The sequence below is a fragment of the Mya arenaria genome, chromosome 10 (assembly GCF_026914265.1).
Source record: "Mya arenaria isolate MELC-2E11 chromosome 10, ASM2691426v1".
Classification (NCBI taxonomy): Eukaryota; Metazoa; Mollusca; class Bivalvia; order Myida; family Myidae; genus Mya; species Mya arenaria.
The window spans coordinates 65,710,704-65,731,501 of NC_069131.1; the positions used below are offsets into that span (position 1 = coordinate 65,710,704).

The window sequence follows — 20,798 nt, forward strand, 5'->3', positions numbered from 1 at the left end:
AATTTAAAACAAATGTCTTAATTTCTTTGCAATGCAATATATGTTTAAATATGATCATAAGAATTAATTAACGATTGATAATCGTATATATTTTACTGATTTTTAACTGATGTCGACTAAATTTTGTTTCCAAGCAATCCTTGGTTGTTCCTTTTTTATAAGATTATAATTTATTTTTCAATGAATTCTTTCTAAGCTTTAACAGGGTAAAATGCAAATTTAAATACTGTTGTTGTCTTTTAGATTTTGTATTTTACACAACTTTGAGCTTGGTATTATCACGGACCTATAAACTCATTTTAGGTCCATGGTATTATTTGCAACCACTAGGAATGAGTTCCTGATAATTTCCATTTACTTTAATTTTATAACGTTCGAAATGAATAATTTAGTCGAAATAACACTATGTTTTTATGAATGATGTTGAAGGTGAATTCTCGGTTTTCAAAAATTTGGGATAGTCTTTATAACAAGCGAAATAAAAAGAAAGGAAACAAACTCTTATGGCCCAAGTACGATTATGATATACAAAGCAAGGCGCGTTTGCAACAGTAATCAATGAGGCAACGAATTAGGTGGGGCCGGGGGCTATGTCTTCAAAGGTTCTTTGCAGAAATCGGCTATGCACAATACACGTATCTCGTGCAATTTTAAGCGAATGATCGTTTATAATTCCGTGAACGATAACTCCGGCCTGAATGTATAGAAGAGAATAGAACAGAACATAATGTTAATTAAACTTATTTATGAACAAATATAGCTCATCGTTATAAACTCAATGCAAATATTACATGTATAAAAGAAAACACATAGTATACTGAATACAATCTGATAATGCCACAGCGGTGGGCTCCCGTCGATGACCGACCCCTCACTGAGTTCCCCAGCAGGGTGGAATATTATCTTAATTGGCAATTAACAACATACATAATTATGAAAGGTTGTGTATTGACGGATATTGGCAGTCAAAATGACCCTTTTGTTCTTTAGAAAAAATGCTCATTGTGTTAGGTTCGGTTTACATTAAGGCATCTTAGTGAAATTTTCATCTCAACAAAAACTTCCTATTATGTTAAGTAGTTGTTTTATTAATGCAGCACATACATATTTTTACAATAAAATGGCTATTGATTTGCTACACAAAGAATTGGGTTTAGGGTGGGGTGAGATTTGGGATGGGGGTCATTAAAACAAAAAAACAACAGATCACAGTCCTATTTGACTCAGTATGGCTTTCTTGCAAAACGGAGTATTTCAACGAAGACCTCTGCTGGCCATTATTTATCGCCAGAAACTGATAGTGACCACCTTTTACCGCCGTAACTTTACTACCAGTTTGATAAAAACAGAGATAGAGAATTTCGCAGAAAGTTTACTGAAATTCGACATGAAAGAAACCGCCCTATCACACGCGCGTGTTTATCTATCACCATTCAATAGTTCGATTGGCAATTTATGGCAATTAGATTTCCACCTTTTACAAAGGGGCAATTACTTGGCTATCTTAACCTATTCTTACCCAATACCTTGTTTATTTATCGGTATTTATTCTCCAATCAAGTTGTATAGAGCTATAAGGGACTTATCACCTACTTATTAGTGTAAATACAGGTTCAGATAAAACAATTAGCTGCGAGATTCCCTTTCTATTTGTTCAATTTACGGTTTAAATCGGACGAACAGTATGTGATATAGTACTTCACCACTTGTCAGAAGTCGCTACTCCATAGAACTCGCCGATTTGGCCTGGCCCAATGGCGAGTATATGCAAATATATATAAATGGGTAAACAAGCTGACCGTTTTATACCAGTTTTGCTATACACTGGTACACGTTAAAGAACCAGTGTAGCTCTAACCAGAGTTACATTCTGTATGTGCACTATGCTCCAAAAACCTTAAAAGACTAACAATCTTATCGGAGCACTCGCCGAATGGGCAAGGCCCGAGTGCGAGTATAAATAAGCTACACACCAACATAACCGTTTCATTTTGTTTAAGGGAGGTGGGGGGGATGTCTTTCACCCGAAAGATCATGTGTTCTAGATGAACCTTTGGTACGTTTTCGTACCCTCCTATTGAGCGAACAAATACTGGTTTCTGTGTCTTTTGTAAGAAACTATAAGTGTCCTCTTTGAAATGCTCTGTGAACGTGCCACTGGAACTCGAATCAATGACTTCTTGGGTCAGATGCAGATACCTATAAATATATACCAAGTTATTCACTGTTAACGGCACTTTGGTCTAGTGGTTTATTTTATGTAAAAGTGTTTGTTTTTGGTTTTCTGAACGAAAAACGTGGGCAGGCCAGACGTAGCCGATCAAATGCGTCTATATTGTAGCCAGCTCTAAATATCTCTTTTTGAAAAAAAAAACAAAAAACTTATGACTAAATGGAAATGTGGCGGTAGTTTTCGTTACATAATTGAAAATTGACGGTTGTTTTCGTTACTCATTGGAAAAATGGCGGTAGTTTTCGTAACCAAAGGGGAATTTGGCGGTTAAATTTGTAAGTCAATGGAAAATTTGTGGTTTTGATCTGCTATGTTTTTATTTCATATTTCATCATGCCTTCAAAGTCCATAAACATGGCATCACAATACAATCGCCGTCGTAAAATAATCTGGACAATCGCGCTTAATGGGAACCGAAGTATATTGTCGTAGCTGTAGAATCTGAGGTGATGGTCATAACTAAATTAGGAGCATAAAACGGAAAACACTTGAACATGCTTTAACCGGGCAAAGGCATTACTTTCATTACTATGATCTGAAACTGAAGTAACATTCGGAACTCCCGGCCATTTTCCATAGAAAACAACCTCGGATGTATATGGATGTTTTAAAATGTCAGAAATATTTACATTTAACTACTCTGCAAGTTGATTGCGTAGTAATTTCATTTTACAACTAAGCTCCATGACTTCACTATTGAGATTCTTAATTAATTATGCAATAATACACTTCAATGGAAATCAATTTAAGCGTAGTAATACAAAATACATGTTAAAACACAACATTTTTTTTCGAACTACTTCTATTGATGTACCGACATATATCCAAGGTTGTTTTCGATCGAAAATGGCCGTGGTGTTCCGAATGCTTAAGTTATTGTTACTGCATCCATTCCTCAAGTAATTGAAATGATCGAGCGCGAGGAGTAAGTTACGTTATTTCAGTATACAAACAAAGCAAACACTTTACTATCTATATGCTGGTACAAAGTACAATTTAAGTCAAGGTTTGCGGTCATCACACTTGTATCATGATATTTATAGAACTGAACATTGGAAATCCTGTTTAATATTTTCTTTTAAATATATGATGATGACAACTAGATGGCCCGGTGTCGTGCAAGTGAACAGGGGGGGTTCACTTAGTGTTCCACTTTTATCACAAATCAGTTTTCATAGCCACATGATAATCGTCGTCAAATCACAAAAGCTGTCCCCGAGGACAATTTCGTGTCCGAACAATTCGACGGTTGACGCAGGGAGTGTTCTGGAAACAATTCACGGGTACCAGACAACTATTGGGAAGCATTGACATATATTCGTAAATATCCATAGCATCTGGTATCGTTTGCACGGTCGTAGAACATTTTAGTTTCTCTTTTTATTTAGGTCTTTAAGCTGATGTGTACAGCAACGAAATTTATAGAGGGAAATAAAACATTTATATTAAAGCAGCACATCTTCATATCTGTTCTTATTAATTTCATTTTTATTTTGGTGGATACGGCGGACGATAGTTAATTCTTATGTTATAAGAATGCTACTTGATGCTTCTGCAATTTATTGCATCAAGGTCTTCCATTTTTCAATATATTTGCGTGATGTACTGTAGAAAAAACTAATAATGTTCAAACAAGGTGCTAATCCCACCGACCGTTACAGTATTTATTTTCCGGCCAGGTGGGAGTGCGCTAATCCCGGCTTCTCTTTAGGTGTGACCGAATAATACACCTGATACTTTCTGTACACAGAATAGAAGCGCCGTAAATGTATCTGAACAGAAAGTTGTTGGGAGGACTTCTTAGATTGTTACAATTAGTTGTTAATTCAATCATTAACTCCACTAATTAAATATATGGCGGAACCTTTGAAAGCGATAAGGAATAATCGGAGGAAATCCGAACAGTGACGAAAATTACCGAAGCTTTCGGACATGTTTACGTCACAGTCGAAGACTCAGTTGATTGGTCGGTTTGATTTTGTTAAAGACAAGGATGAGAGACAATTCGTATACACTTATGCAAATAATTGTCTAGCCCCGCCCAGCGGGATGTCAGATGATTCAGACTTTGTTGTCTGTAAACTTTTCTTATAAAGGAATGGGATAGATTAAATGCCAACACTTAAAGAATTACTCTTCAATTGGTAACAAACAACAATTTCGTGCCAAAACTTTGGACTATATTTATTTCAATTTTTAAGGTACTACACAAATTAATAGATTATGAGTTTGTCCGCATGTTTGGAGCTTAATAAATGAATACTATTTTATTAGACGAAGAAAAAATCGTTACCTGGGACCAAGAATAGTCCTACGCCAAGATGTTACTTATTGACTTTCCACGGAATACAATTTTAATATAAGCAGAAGTCAATTGATTTGCTTTATATCGTCCCGTATTTTTATTTTTTTGAGTTTGTGTGTGGTGTTTTTTTAATGCGAACTTATATTTCTATAACAAAATGACAATGATTGACCAAAAAGTGTATTTAATTATAATTATTTTTTTACAGAAGAGCTACCATGTCGGTTCAGTTCGAACTTTCACCGAGACCTACAGCAGTCTACGCACCCCCCTGCGCACCGACATCACCCCTATTTCCGACGAATATGCATCCCTACTTCCCGGCGACGCTTAGGAGCGGCCACGAGGGACTGAGCGACACGTCCCCGGCGTATTCGGCACATCCGGCGTTTTGGGGCGGTCCGCACGCGTATCCATACACGATGTCACTGAGTAGCGTGTACTTCAACCTCAACAGCTACCTGATGGACGGACGGAGATCCAGTTCCACCGGAGGTGAAGTGACGCTACACCCGGCCTTTCGTCCACGAACATACAGTGGTAAGTATTCATTTTTTGGACGAAAACAAAATACTCGGAATTAATCAGAATTTTTAAGAAAGTTGTCAACATGATCTTAAAAGCAGTCGGATTTATTTTTTGCTCAAATAGTGTATGTGTGTGGGTTTTTTTTTTAATTTGTTTCGACTTAAATGCATTCTCATTTATCAGAGGTTTGATAAATCTAAATCTGTGGTACGCATAGCATCATCACTCTGGTGAACGAGAATGATTAAATGAGGATAAACCTAAAACAGAATGGAAAATTATTATTTTTATTTCCCATTTTAAGAGTCAACAATGAGCCGAACAAAAGCTTGTGATCTGAACATTATTACAATTAATACAGAATATGAATTTTGTAAGTGTATCTACTTGAATAAAAACCCGGCATCGGCATAATTGATGTAGTGGCTATTTAAAATTCTGTTTTATTGTTTAGCGAGTATGTATTAGCTAAGTAATCTTTGGTTTGTTCATGGAAAGTGTTTTTCAAAAATAGTATATTTTTGTATTTAGTTACCAATAATATTTCAATGATGTAATGTTTTGAGGAAATCCGGATTTTTGAATAAAACTGATGCTGGTAATATTCATATGATTTTTAAAATAAATACATTTTAGTGAACATTCCATAAATGGTGTTTTTTTCATGTCAACCAATAAATTCTAATCAAATTAAAGAAGAGCCCAAATATTGTTCTAGCGCACTTAAGATTTATTCAAGTATTTTTTTTTCATTTCTTGTGTTTCAAGTGGAGTCTACGGAAATGAAAAAAAAAACCTGCGGATATTCAATGCATGCTTTTTATCTTTTCCAAACAGATTATATCTCTCGAATCACAGTAGAACTAATTAAATCTCGGGGTAATTGAAAATAAAATGGTATAAATACTGTGATGACAAGATATGTTCACTCAATACATGGATAAAAATGCTTCACAGGCCCCTTCCACACCGCGAAATACCGGCAAAAGCCATAGTTTGCGTCTTAGTCTGTCCAATTTGAACAACAAGACATATTTATAATAAAATTCATACATTATGTGTATTTTTCACTACTATAAGTATAACATTTTTTGTTTGTACTACAGACCGTTAGGCTGGGCTATATTCGGCCGCCATCGAAAATATAACACCTAATCTCAATACTGCTGATCTAGTTTTACCGGTCGCTTCCGCCGGAAGAAGCCTATGAAAACACCTCTATTGTATCCTAGTCGAAGCGTTTAAGTACAACCTTGGACCAATACAAATCTTACTCCCAGGTACAACAAATTATAACATTACGTTTACTCATCTGTCTTCAGGTCTGTCTGCTAGCCTGGGTTCCCCTGGCGCCACCACGAGGGACGGCTCGCTGCCCACCTCACCCAACTCCTCATATTCGGACGGCGACACTTCCGGTTATAGTCACACGACCTCCCCAGAGAGACAACATAGTCCTCCATCGACAGGTATTAATTCTATATGAGATGTTCGACATTGACGGTATCAATTGATTTGTACGTTGATCAATATTGAAATACGTGGACTCTTTATATAAAACTTTAAATTAAGAGAAAAAATAACATAAATTGTCGGAGTCTCTTTTCTTACCGAGAAAATTTTAAAAGTACATTGCATTTTTAATTATTGTTTTTATTGTTTTTACAAGGAGTTCGACCGGAACAACGGTTTGCCTTCATACGAATACATTTTCATTGTTTTCTGTTGTGTATTTGGTCAAAATTTATTTTTTATATTAACATGGTTGTCAACGTTCCCTTTTGTTTTCAGAAAAGAAACCTCGGTTCGACTTCGCCCACCTTGCCGAGTCCGTATCACGAGATCTGCAGGAAACAGACGAGAGCGAGACTGGGTCACGTGACGCACAGATAATTAGCCACGCCTTCACATATATTCAGGAGCGAATCAGGTACTTTTTCTTACATCCTGAAAAAAAACGTGTATGGATTAGACATTCGGAGCTCCTCGGCCATTTTTATCGAAAACAACCTCGGATGTATATAGATGGTTTACATACTCAGAAATAGATATGTTTAAGTCCGCTGCAAGTAGATAGCGTAGTAATTTAATTTAGCAGTTTAACTCAATGACTTAACTCTTGGGAATCTTAATCATGTTTGCAATAATACACTGGCAATCAATTTAAACTTAGATCAATACATTCAAGCTCAATACTACATTTAATTAATGATATATTAAAAAAAAATATCACATCCTACATCGGAGGCTGTTTTCGATAAACATGGCCGAAGAATTCCGAATGTCGATTAGGGTCATTACCAAAAACGGTAAAATGTGCAGCTTTTGTAAATTGTAATACAAGTCCGACTAAAAACAGTATATTTTTTTTCTTGAACATAATTCTCAAGTTATAACGCTTTCTGGATGTCGTTGTTTTACTAAAAACGACAATTTAGGTTATCATCGCGGCAAATGTGATATTATTTAGAGGTAACTAGAATATATATCTTCTCGACAACCAATTTTGATGGATATGTGTCCCCCTTTTTTAATAGATTGAACGCCATGCTGGCCTCCATGACATTTCCCGGCAGCAGCTACAAATTATCTCCCCTGATCGCACACAGGAGCGACAGCTCTGAATTTCTCAAGCAGAAACGACCACGAATGAGGTAAGAATAAAATCCAGGAGAAAATGAGGTTATATAAAATCAAGGGGCATAGGACATATTATTTGTCCGCAACCTTTCTTTTACATAACTTCACGAAATCGAAACATTTTAATTGACCGTATACACAAACCAATTATTTCAAAAGAATGTGTTGAATTCAAGCTGAAACCAATCAATTTCCATTGATGTTCCTTGCACTTAAAAGAAAAATTGCGGCTTAGATTTTCGGCACCATCATAGCCTACAGATATGAATAATATGTTTCAGTTTTTTCCAAAGAATTGCTCCACATAATATGCTGTACCAAAAACCAACTTGCTCTTCGGATTAATAGTCAGTTCATATCTAATGGTTGTGAGAGTGGCCAGTCTAGTGGTTATAAATGTGGTTGCACCTCTCACTCAGCAGGTTTATAGCACGATCGGTAAACGAGTAGTTTCTAACCTTTCCTTTCAGAGTGAAGAAGCAGTTCATCTGTAAGTACTGCGGTCGCCACTTCACCAAGAGCTACAACCTCCTCATACACGAGCGCACACACACGGACGAACGGCCCTTCCCCTGCGACATCTGTGGAAAGGCCTTCCGTAGGCAGGATCACCTTAGGGACCATAGGTTGGTATACTGTTCTAAATTAAAGTATACGGCAATCTATGCTCATTATATATCAACGACGATAGTTAAAGAAATTCATTTGTAGGGTGAGTTTGCATGTTTTTGGTCGTTCAGTACTAGTTTGCCAATGTATGTTTTTTCTAGCGAAACAAATAGCACTTTTGGCTACAGACCTCCATAACTATGATGCCATGTATTGTATTACAGTTCTTGGTATTATTGTTGAAATATAAGTAATATCTGAATCTAAGATATTTTTAAGCAACCGATAAGCTCAGTCAGGTCAAGTTTACTTAACACCGCACTACTTTGAAACATAATCATATATGATACAATAATTTAATTTGGCAATACTTGTGATTCCAGGTACATTCACTCCAAGACCAAGCCCTTCACGTGTACAGTCTGCGGGAAGGGATTCTGCCAAGCCCGCACGTTACAGGTCCACAAAGCGACCCATCCGTCGCCATAGAAACAAAATCAGTTGTACTAAACTTGTGTAGTCACAGCAACAAGTTAGACAGGTGCACGTTGCAATGAAACCGTCACGTCGTCATAGTAACCAAGCCAGGTGCGCGTTACCGTGCAACCCATGTATCGTCATAGCAACAACTGAGACAGGTGCACGCTACAATGCAACCCATGTGATGTAATATAACTACTAAGGCATGCGCACCTCGCCATGTAGTCTACATGTCTGAACCAGGTGCCCGTTACAATGAAGTTACCATAGCAACCAAACGATATTGACGCTTCCCTAATGTGACTTATACTTAAAACCCACGGGTAAATATAGTTCTAAGTATGGCGTGGAGCAGCCTAGCTGTTGATTCCTGTTACACTACGTACAGCGTTCGTGTGCAATTAAAAGACCATGTTATGATTTATATGTGCAATTAAACACAGTAATGTCCAAAACCGTACTCGCCATACCTTTCAAGTAAAACTGTATAAATATATTCATAAATATGTAAGTTATGCATTTGTTATATTGTTGTGTTTATGTTAATGAATTTCGATGTAAATAATTCTAATTTGTTATTTCTATGATGCAATTATTATTTAATAATATAAATATATAAATAATGATACGTTTTGCCTTGTTGTCATTCAATGAAAAAATATGTCTTCAATATGACGTTAACTGGGTATACAACTGTAGTGTTTATACTTTACAGTATATGACGTCTTAGTTTCCTATTAATGCCAATAAAAAAGTGCCTTGGTGACATATTTTGAAGGCCATATATAGGTCAAGGTAATATACAAGTGTTGTTGTTGTTTTTTTTGTTTGACGTGACTCTACAAATAATTCAATCGGGTTTATTTAAGATCAATGTTTGCTACCAATTCATATAATTTTTCGTCTATATCATTCCCAAAAATCTTTTTTTACTCACAGTTGTTATAGAAATAGTTAGAAAGTACTGTATGACCGCCATATCGCAAAAAAAAATCACATACATGTTAATAAAACATATGTTTATTCTTTAGATAATACTGCAATGTTTAACCTTTCTGGATACAAAGCAGATATAACCATTGACTCGGGATTCCAAAATATCTTATTTTAAACAAGGCCGATGTTTTGCCGAAGTTAAGTGTACCAGGTAAATGGGGAGACTACTATCATAGCTGCTTTGATATGGCTATACATTTAGATCTTCCTAAACAATGGTTTGATGTGAATGCATGCTAGCCACCATTGGCTATCAGATACCGTTCGACCATGCGTTCGGGTAGTTGGTAGTTAGAGCAGGACCCTTATTCACTTACGTCTTAAGTTTATGATTGAGACCCAGGAAAACCCAAATCTTAACTTTATTTTAAAAATTAGATTACAAGAGTAAAGATAGTAAAAATTGCTGTATCTGTCACTGATAATCTATTCTACAATCAGGCACATATCTTTTGTCAAAATTTATTCATTATAGATATTTTTAAACATCTATGACTTTCCTGAGTTCGAGACGTATACACGTCGTTCCGTTAGGCTCATAATTGTATTTTTTTTTAATTCTATGACACTATTGTATGCAGGCATTAGACAGAAATCAACATATTGATGTATGTTGCATTTTTTGCAATGTTTCATTTTTTATGTGCTAAAAAATGCAATCTTAGGGTCTTAAAATTCTTAAAACCCAAGAGATTCAAGAAGGCTTCGCCCCCTCTGAATCCAAACAAGGGCACTGCCCTAGACCCGTAAGGGGGCCTTTTGTGGCCCCCTTAACCCCCGGCGGAAAAGTGGCGACAACTTTTTAGAATCCAGAGGAAACCATGTCAGCGTCACATTACTCAGTGGTGTCTCTCTTATTATCCGTTTGTTCCTAAGAATTATATTTGAAAATCAATTAAAATACTTATAATAGAAAAGCAACACATACCTTAGTCATCACATAAATATATAAACTACCTACCGAAATGTCATAATTTAGAGAAAAAAACAACAACATCTGGTTGTATGTAACCTTAAATACATGTTTGCTGATTTTACAGCTTTAAAATATTCCAGCATATGTTTACAAAACGGAATTCCCGGTATTTTCGCAGAAAATGGCAAATAAAACAATAAAAATACCTACTTTGTGAGAGGTAATAGATGTTTTCAGTCTAAAATTTACTATTTGTTCTAGCCACTCTCTGTCTATTGACATTTTGTCTCATTTTTTGTCATATTATTCGCTCGTTTACTGTCAAATTGACTTTTATTAAGGGTGGGTGGGGTGTGTTTGTTTATGTTTTGTCGTTGTTACAACTCGATTAAAAAATTCTTGAAATTATATATATATATTTTAATTTTATAAAATTTATCAAAAATGAAGTGTAAAGATATGTTTTTTATGAATCATTAGGCAATGATGTGGGTTTGAAACAGGCCCAGTGACTCACTCGGTGAACGACACACGCCCACTATAATTATAACACTATCATGGTCATTGGAGCCTTTGCAATTAAGCTAACAAGGCAGCTAGTTCTTACCCACACTCAGTGCACTAATACAATAATTGATAAACTCTTTTATGATCCTAGCACTAATTCCTCCCAATTTTGATACCGTCACTGTTGAGTCAATGTTGGATAAAAATCATGCCAGATTGCCATCATCATTTGCAGCTTGAACCTTGTCTGCTTGACTGGGACAAGCAATTCATGGTTGTCTTATTGTCTTCCGGGAGGGACGTAAAATGGGGGTCCCATGTGACAGTGCCATACACTGGCGCACATTTAAGAACCGGGGTAGATTTATCCTGGGTTACATTCTGTCTGTGCACTATGCTCCAAAAACCTTACATGACTAACAATCTAATGGGAACACTTGCCGAATGGGCCTTGCCCTAGTGTGATTATTATTAAACTTAAAATCATGTAGGAAAATATTTCTTTATCTGAAGTAAATCTCTTACACCACTGTAGAGATTTTGACAAAGCAGGAACGTTGTTATTTCCAATTGACACAATGCTCAAAGCTCATAAATTATAATGGCTGGACCATTTACATAAGATTCAAGGTCACATGGGGCGGTCAAGGGTCATCATTTTGTAAAATTATTAATGTTTGCCTTCAAGCTGCACTCTCACAGATATACCATTTTTACAACTTTTTTATTTTTTGTCTGAGAAAGATGAAATTTTTTAGTAAATATCTGCAAACCAATGATATAAGGTTGCTGACAATAAATCAGATCGTAGATTTTCATATTTCCGTTCGAAAATTAATGTTTTATGGCTTAAACTGTTACTAACGGTTTAAGAGAAATGCATAAAACATCTTTCTTCTTTTTTGAAATATAAAGATCTTCATTCTATTTTTTTTGTCAGCAGTCTTTCGATGGATTTTCGCAAAAAATGGCTGGTTCCAAGACGAAATGTTGTCAAAACGTTTTATCTGTGACAGTGCAGTGCAGCTTTCATGTTGTATTGTGGATTTTTTTTCAGATTTTGAAAAAGTGTTGATTCACAACCTCCTGGATAAAACTGTTGAATTAATACCAATTAATTTGTGCCACAAATGTACAGATAATTAGTGTGTATATATTATGACATAGCAGTTGTTTAAATAAACATAAATGTTACCTTCATTCCAATATATTTTAAGCACTGGTAAGGAAAAGCACTTTTGATTGTTTCAGATTTGATGATGGTTGTCCATTTCGTTTCAGCTATCATTTGATTATGGAATGTCTGATTATCATACACTATCTCTCTTGTACCAATGGAGGACTTTGAAATGTATGGCCCTTTCAGACAATATTCAGAGTCCACATGATACTAGCTTGCTTTGTTCAACCTCAAGGCAACCCAAAGACAACCAGTTTGGGGGTTATAACACTTTTATATGGGCCATGATGCATGATTTTTGTTCTTCTGAAAACCCCAGCCCACAGGGATCAAACTTATCACAGGCTCTCAAGCTTTACACTAGTGAATGCTTTACAGGGCTTGGTCAAATTCTGTATTTTATATAGCAGAGCTTGTTACAAATTTTTTATGTAAATGCTTTACAGAGCTTGTTCAAATTCTGTATTTTATATAGCAGAGCTTGTTACATTTTTTATGCCATTGAAATGGTAGTGGCTTGTTGATCCAAAAATCTAGTGCTCCAGGAAGGATTTGAAAAGCTCCCCCGCCTTCCGGTCCAGGGGTATAATGGGGATAGCCAGGGAAATGGGCTGTGTTTTTACCTTCCAGGTGGTGTCCGATGAATGCGATGGTTTTGTCTTTGCGCCAAAATTGGCGGGGAATTGACCTTACCTAGGGTCCCTGGTGTGCGGGAGCATTTTGCGGGGATTTTACTAGCAGTTCACCTCTGCTAGGAGGGGATTTTACCCAGGCTTGGCTGGACGGAAAGTCAAAGTCCCCACTATTCTGGTGACAATTGACTGGTGCATAATGGGAGCATGTTTTATCATAGTGGAGAGGGAACATATATTTTCACACCAGTTGTTAATAGTCAATTTTGGATATTAGCTTTGATGTGACCCATATATAGGTTAGCCTGTGGAAATCACATTTCTTAATACATGTATAAACAAAATTATATGACATCACTAATTTCAACAGTACTATAAAGGCTTTACAAAATGTGCAAGTTACATTTTTACCAAATGGAGCAGACAAAGCTTTTTACCTCTCTCTCACCATTTCCTCACAAGGGAGTGATTTACTGATTTATTACCACTATTTTATGGCCACTGATCTGGCTGTTGTAGCAGGCGAGAATTAGAATGTCTGTGAAGTGAATGAGAGTGTAGATGGATACGATACATTTAGTTTCCTGGTGGTATTTTTTTCTTGTATATCACTTTTGTTCATATAAGTATTATAAGATGTTATTGGCGCTACTCGCACTTAAGATAAATGTACATAGTAACACGTTGACATTATATGTTATATCATTATGTGTTGTTGACGATGTACATTGTAAATTGTCTGTGTGTCTGTCTGTCAAGATTTTTATTCAAGAATAATTTATGATGATGATGATGATGATGATGATGATGATGATGATGATGATGATGATGATGATGATGATGATGATGACGACGACGATGAATATGATGGTGGTGATGATGATGATGATGATGGTGTAGATGGTGGTGGTGGTGATTATGGTGGTGGTGGGGGTTGTGGGGATGGTTATGGTGGTTGGGGTGGTGTTGTTGGTGCCTTGGTGATGGTGGTTATTTTGGTGGTGGTGGTGGTGGTGATTGGGGTGGTGGTAGTTGTGGTGGTGTGGTGGTGTTGGTTGTGGTAGTGGTTGTGGTGATGTTGATGATGGTTGTGGTGGTGTTGTTGTTGTTGGGTTGGTGATGGTGGTAATGTTGGTGGTGTTGTCATGTTGATGTTGGTGGGGATTTTGGTGGTAGTAGTTGTGGTGATGTTGATGATGGCTGTGGTGGTGGTGTTGGTGGGTTGGTGATGGTGGTAGAGGTGGTTGTGTTTGTGGTTTTTGTGATGCTGGTGATGGTGGTGGTGTTGTTGTTGGTGGGTTGATGATGATGGTAGTGGTGGTTATATTGGTGGTGTTGATGGTGGTAGTTGTGCACATTCCTAATGCTGAAACATAATTTACTTTTGTTTGATATGTGAAAATGAGTTTATGTTGTATACTGTCTCTGTATGGAGGAAGTAAATTATATTTGTTGGTCTTATACCAATGGTTTCTATTTTTTCCAGATAACCAAACATGTAGCATGTCAGACGAGACATGGATGTAAAGATGGCGCTTAACTTCTCATCCCACTCTGGTTGCTACTGCTGTGAGCGTACAAACACGGCCAGGATGGATATAGACTCGGCCCTTGACGAGCTTGGCATGCTGAGTTCCATCACTGAGAGTCGCAAACAGTATTTAAGGGTAAGATATTTTTCTTAAAGGCAGCTGAGTTACTTCTAGCTTTTCAGTTTAGCACTTCTCCTCAATACATACACTGTATTGTACACCAGGGCTTTCAACAGGAGTCTGGAACCCAAGAGTCAATATCTCTTGGGATGTGATTTTCAAGAGTCAAACTCAGGATTTCAATGTGTTAATTGCTGTTGACTTTAATTGATTAAACAAATTATTCTGATCATTTCCTGCACTGAAATTCTCCTGGGTCAAAACTGACACAATCATACATGTACTACAAATTTATGATGTGTCATTTTCAGGTCATTACCGATTTTTGTGCGTCAAAACCCGTGATCTTGGGTCAATTGAAAGCCCTGGACACTAATTGTTTTTGAACAGGAGTCTGTAATATATCCTCATACAGATTTTAAAATTCTGAGTCCAAAATCAAGTCTAGCCATGAAGAAGAATTCATTGTCAAAGAAAAGAGATGTAATTATGTGCCAAGTAATTAAATTTCAGAAACAAAAGGCTGCTAACAGATCTAAATTAGATTCATTGTTACAGACATCTATTGCCTGAACAACCGTAGAAGTCTATCAGACTTCAAAGCTGCAAAATTTAGGAGTCCTGGACACCTGAATATTTTTTTTAATGCAATAAGAAAAGTATATAGGTTTATTTAGGGTACTGGTCAAAAATGGCACTAGCCTGCAAGCCCTGCACTTCATTATTGGCTTCCTCAAACCCATTTCTACATAGCAGGACTTGTGCATTTTTTATGCCAAGCACTAGTGTAAGAATTCAGGCTTGTTCATTCAATAGTCTTATTTTGCATTCGGAGCACCTCCGCCATATTCCTTCAAAAACAACTTGGTATGTATATGGATGGTTTACAATGTCAGAATTCTTTGCATTTAACTACGCTGCAAGAAGATCATGTAGTAATTACAATTTAGCAGTAAACTTAATGACTTTTGGGAATCTTAATTATTTTGCAATAATACACTTCAATTTAAACTTAATAATACAAAATACACAGTAAAACACTACAATCACTTTATTCTGTTTGTTTTTTTAATTTTTACAAACTACTTCTGATGTACCAGCATACATGAGAGGTTGTTTTCACTGAAAAATGGCCGAGGTGTTCCCTACTCTAATTTTGAGGACTGTGATTGAATTTTCATGATTCAAGGGAAGTAACTATGTACTGTTTTGTTTTTAAACTGGATCAGAATTGCTGTTCTTGATCAGTTGGTAATTATTCAAAGGATAACACATTATCAGTTAATTAACATACAAAATAAAAGTAATGGCCACTTGTAGATTAAAGACTAAAATCGCACCAGTTTACTTTTTATTTCAATATAGCAGAAAGAAGTAATCAAGTACACACAAAATGCACCATTTGGGACTAGAAATTGTGAAAATGTTCTTCAGGGACTACCCGCAAACACCCCTACCAACACTCTAAATCAAATAAATTTGATATATGCTCAAATATTGCCTTTCAAAAAAGGCTTAAAGGTTAAACTATTCCTCAACTTCTGTTAGAGTCCTAATGGGTAAGAGGATATGTTGCCAGTTTTCTATTTTAATCTTGACTGTACCAGTGTGAGTTCGTTCCAAACTTAAACCAGGTTTGTTTGTTTTATACTTAAATTAAATTCTTTCTGCAATTTCGGTATCAAAGAGTGAAATGATTGTAATAGTAGTGTTTTCAGATGCATTACTCTGAAGAAAAAAAAATTTTGTCTGAAAACATGAGCATGTCCATATTGGATGATGCAAAAAAAAAAAAAATTTAAATGCATTAATCACAGGGCTTTTTCTATAGTACCCACGGATACGACTATCGTACCCATTCCCTAAGCAAAATATAAGATTTTTTTCCCAATCATCAGATAAAAATCCCAATAAAAAAAAAAAAAAAAAATATATAAAAAAAAATATACATATATATATATATATATATATATATTATTTTTATAGAAAGTCTTTTTACCTGTACTGGTTCATTTTCAACATCCTCATAAATTATGTGATGTAAAGATTTTTGATAATCTTGATGAACTCGGAAATCATTGATTTTCATCACATTCAGAGATCTGTATGGAATATTATCTGTCATGATTTATTGCAATAGATATTTACACCCCAAGGATTGATATTTCAGCCATTTTGGGTCTTTTAAAGGGAAAATAAACTAATATTAAATCCTTTCCTAATTCGCAGGAGACTAGAAACCTTTTTCTTTTAACTGTAAAATTTCCGAATTTTGGCATTTTCACGACGCAAATTTTCCCAAAATGTCTAGGGTCTTTTTCCCAAAATGGGCAGAAAAAGCCCTGAATCATGCATTGACTTGAATGGTAAAAACAAAAGAAAAGCATGTGGTTTGTGTTCAGATGTAAAAAATATTAACCTATATATTAATTCTATTTTTGAATTAATAGCTATGTGGGAACAGAGTCCCCAGCTAAAAAAGATATTACTAATCTGTACACAATTCAATTTTGTTTTGTTTTGGTCATTTAAGTAATATATTAAAGTATTTTAATTATATACAAATTATATTATATTTGCAGGAGCGGGGAAGGACGCGAAGTGAGGGAGCCTTATTTTCCAAGCGGCCCCACCATGCTAAAACCCACAGCCTTCCCGTCAGCACCTCGACGTCTAGTTATCACATAGTGCAGATAGACACAAAATATGTTACAGGATTTTCCAGTTCACAGGAGGCGAGTGAACCCCAACCTGAGCCCCAGCCCGAGAGTTCAACCTCCCAGTCAAACTGTGAAGTGTTTCTCGATCAAAGTAAGGACTACAGAAATCCTCCGGAGAATTTGGATTCTACTGTTGATAGTCATCGTCGATCAAAAATGTTAAGACTTAAGTATCGACAAGAAAATATTTCTGCGAGAAATCATAGAATTTTGGCGAGAAAGCGTGCAAAGCAGCCGTATGAAGTTCCATGGCGATTGACCCAATCTTTCCAAGAAAGCATGCTTTTAAAGGACAATGACATTCCAGAATCTAAATCCAACTCCTCATCTCCGGTGAAACCGATAAATCCCGACTCGTTGTCAAGGTCAAGGTCATTGGATAACCTTGACTTTTCCTCATTTGTTATAAGCGAATCTCGAGAGAAACAAGATATTGATGGTGTGGCTTCGGGCATTAAGAATTTGAATGTTACAGACTCTTGAGAGAGGTTTATTTAATTTTTGTTGATTGGTTCAATTTCACAAGGCTTTAATATTCATGAGATTTTGCAAATGGATGACGTGGTGAATTGGTAACCTTTTGAAAGAGTAATTTACTGATGTCCATCATTGGTAAAGCTATTATGTGGCGAACTTTAAACCTCTTGAGTTTGAAGAAAGAAACACCCATTTGTTGTTTGAGAAACATAGTCCGTGAAATTAAACCAATGACAGATATAGTTAGTTGTATTTTCTTTCTTGTCAAAGACTAGTTTGTAAGACTTTTGAGTTTGCTTAATTTTGTCTGGGTATTCTGTCTGTCTTTCAGAATCTGTATCTTCATTATTTGTTTTAAAAAGAACAGGGTGCTGCAGAAAGGGGACAGGGTGCTGCAGAAAGGGGACAGGGTGCTGAGGGACAAAAGTGCACATTGTATCAGGCATTGAAAGAATACTTGAAGCATTATGCATTTCATAGAAAATGTAAAAAAATGTGCTTATTTAAAGTAATATAATGGTTTCAACTTCCAAATATGTATTTAGTTTGTTGAAATTCATAATCATAATCATATTTTAAGTTTTTGATCAAAACAAAAGAAATATTTGATTATCTTAAGCATTGAATTCTTTGAAGGCAGGAGGGTGCTTCCAAAGCGAACAGGAGAGGTTGCAGCACCCTCACATAACCTTCTAGCTTAAACCCTGCATAACATGGTTTAGATACCTTCATGATTGTTCAACAGCCAAAACTGAAATAGAATATTTTTTCGGTTCTCTTTCACTTTGATTTCAAGTAGATTGGCACGTCCTGAATTAATGTTGTATTCAATATCAAGACCAAATGACCATACAAAGCTAAATTTAATACTGACATGCCGATACACAAAAAGTCCTATCATTTGTTCAAATTTGAGGAACATATCATCAAAATTAGAAATATTTTAATTAAAAAGCCTAATTTTGTTTACGATAAGTGTTCAGCATCATTATGTTTTTAATGGGACCTCTTGCTATATAAAATTTAGGAAATGAGCTGGCCCAGAAAGAATTTTTCCATATGCAGGGCTCACGGGCTTGGGTTTTCGTTCAGTCAATTTTCTGGCATATGGTCGGTCAGTTGGATTTTTTCAGAATTCACACTCAATGTCATAAAATAATTCGTTACAAAGGATTGAATAACTATAAATTTGTGTTTCCATTTATCAAAAAAACTTGTATAGGTTGTTTTCTTCATTGTATGTGAATCTCAAGGTCGTATTTCATCAAAGACAAGCCTTGGCTTATTTTATTGAGGCTTGTTTCAGTATGGGGCATTGTACGAGGGTGTATCAAAAAATGTGTGGACATTTTCTCATGAATTATTTCCGAGCTGAAAAAAGGTGTTTTTCTTGTCACTAATGAAAACAAGTTCATTTGACGTCTTTTGGCTGCAATGTCTTGCTCTACTTCACTTATATTAATTCCATGGTCAGTGTCCACATATTTTTTGGTTGACCCTTGTGTTCTCTAAACAGTCTTTCCAAGTTAAAACATTTCAACTATTTTGTGTATATTAAAATGGTTGTGTGTAGCCGTTCATTTTTCGTCCCACCAAAACACATGTTGTGGTATCTACATTACCTCGAAGCTTTCACAAACATTATTTTTTTAAGCTAATTTTTTTTTCTGTGTTTATATTCTTGGTTGTAACATATTATTTTGAATAGTCAGTAATGATTAGTATTATTTATTATGTTGATTGTCCATGTTTTTTTCGGAGCTCACCAGACCACAAAGTGCTCTTTGTGCACTTTTAGAATGCATTGTTTTATAAGGACCAGACACCATATGACACCATTGGAAGGAAAAATAAAAATTGTGAAAAACTTTCATAAAATTGATAGCATTGTGTACAACGCATCGAATCTTACTTATTGATGTATTACATTGCTTATGACACATGACTTGTATCTTTCGCAGTTTTTGCGTATTTTTTCAATTCGAAAATTACTGCGCTTTTCTATCACATAAATCACATAGAAGTAAGTGAAAATAAAAATAATTTTACCTTTTATGAACAAGATTATGTTTAAAATCATACTATTAACTTTTATATCAATTCGTAGTGAATCAACTAGAAAGAATAGATTGGTTAATGTTTTCTTAACAATATAACGCCACGTTGAATCACATTTATGACTGGAAATGAGAAAATTGGAAATGATTTTTTCAGGGAATTTAGATTTTGAACAGCTACAGGTGGTTTCTTTTTTATGTGTAAAATGAGAAATAAATAATATAAGGTGGAAATAAATCAGTCGAAATGAAATTTAATTAACTGAGAAAAATATATGATCATTAAAGGATGTCCGTCTGTAACCAAGGTGACAATTTTCATCTGAAAAATATAAATTTATGTTTGGATTCTTCTTTTTTTCTGACAGATCTGTAATGCCATAATTTACGAAAGATAATATTTATAATTTGGTTGATCATCTTATAATGATTTTGTGAAGAAATTAAATAATCTTGAACCTTTAAAGTTTGACTAAAAATAGTGCAGTATTGCACTGTGTTTGTTTTTGATTTAACACTTTAAAGCCCTAAGAATATTTCAACCTTACAATTAGGGGTGAGGGAGGGGGTTGGGGGTGGGGGGGGTAGGGTGAGGGAGGGGGTTGGGGGTGGGAGGGGGTTAGGGGTGAGGGAGGGGGTTGGGGGTGGGGAGGGGATGATTGTGGGCCTCCTGGTTTCCATTTGAAAGCATATCAACCTGACTCCCATTATTCCCATTATGTCCGGGTACTCATGTTTCATTAATGTTGTCATTTTCAGTATTACATAAGCACACAATAAAAATTCATTTTTTAGGTGATATTAAACATAAAACATTTGTAAGCTTGTCTGTTTTTCGAAGAAAAAGTTGAAGTATTGTTGTAGCC

General features: G+C 35.7%; 2 protein-coding genes across 5 annotated transcripts in view; both read left to right on the forward strand.

Annotated features, from left to right (window-relative positions):
• The window catches only part of LOC128206520 (zinc finger protein 768-like), a 17,473-nt gene extending 8,073 nt beyond the window's left edge, over positions 1-9,400 (forward strand). For 2 of the 4 annotated variants that reach the window (XM_052909055.1, XM_052909059.1), the window contains exons 2-7: positions 4,747-5,078; positions 6,389-6,535; positions 6,858-6,996; positions 7,604-7,720; positions 8,177-8,332; positions 8,699-9,400. In XM_052909055.1, the coding sequence (XP_052765015.1) occupies positions 4,757-5,078; positions 6,389-6,535; positions 6,858-6,996; positions 7,604-7,720; positions 8,177-8,332; positions 8,699-8,804 (987 nt within the window). In that variant the 5' untranslated portion in view covers positions 4,747-4,756 and the 3' untranslated portion in view covers positions 8,805-9,400. Of the gene's footprint in view, positions 1-3,389; positions 3,554-4,349; positions 4,435-4,746; positions 5,079-6,388; positions 6,536-6,857; positions 6,997-7,603; positions 7,721-8,176; positions 8,333-8,698 lie in introns of those variants that run through there. The other 2 variants (XM_052909057.1, XM_052909056.1) reach the window with 2 other exon arrangements.
• A 1,445-nt stretch (positions 9,401-10,845) lies between these two features.
• Positions 10,846-20,475, forward strand: LOC128206523 (uncharacterized). The gene is made up of 3 exons (XM_052909063.1): positions 10,846-10,927; positions 14,513-14,693; positions 17,261-20,475. Exons 2-3 carry the CDS (start codon positions 14,544-14,546, stop codon positions 17,879-17,881), a joined length of 771 nt encoding a protein of 256 aa, XP_052765023.1. The 5' UTR covers positions 10,846-10,927; positions 14,513-14,543; the 3' UTR covers positions 17,882-20,475.
• Positions 20,476-20,798: the final 323 nt, after the last annotated feature.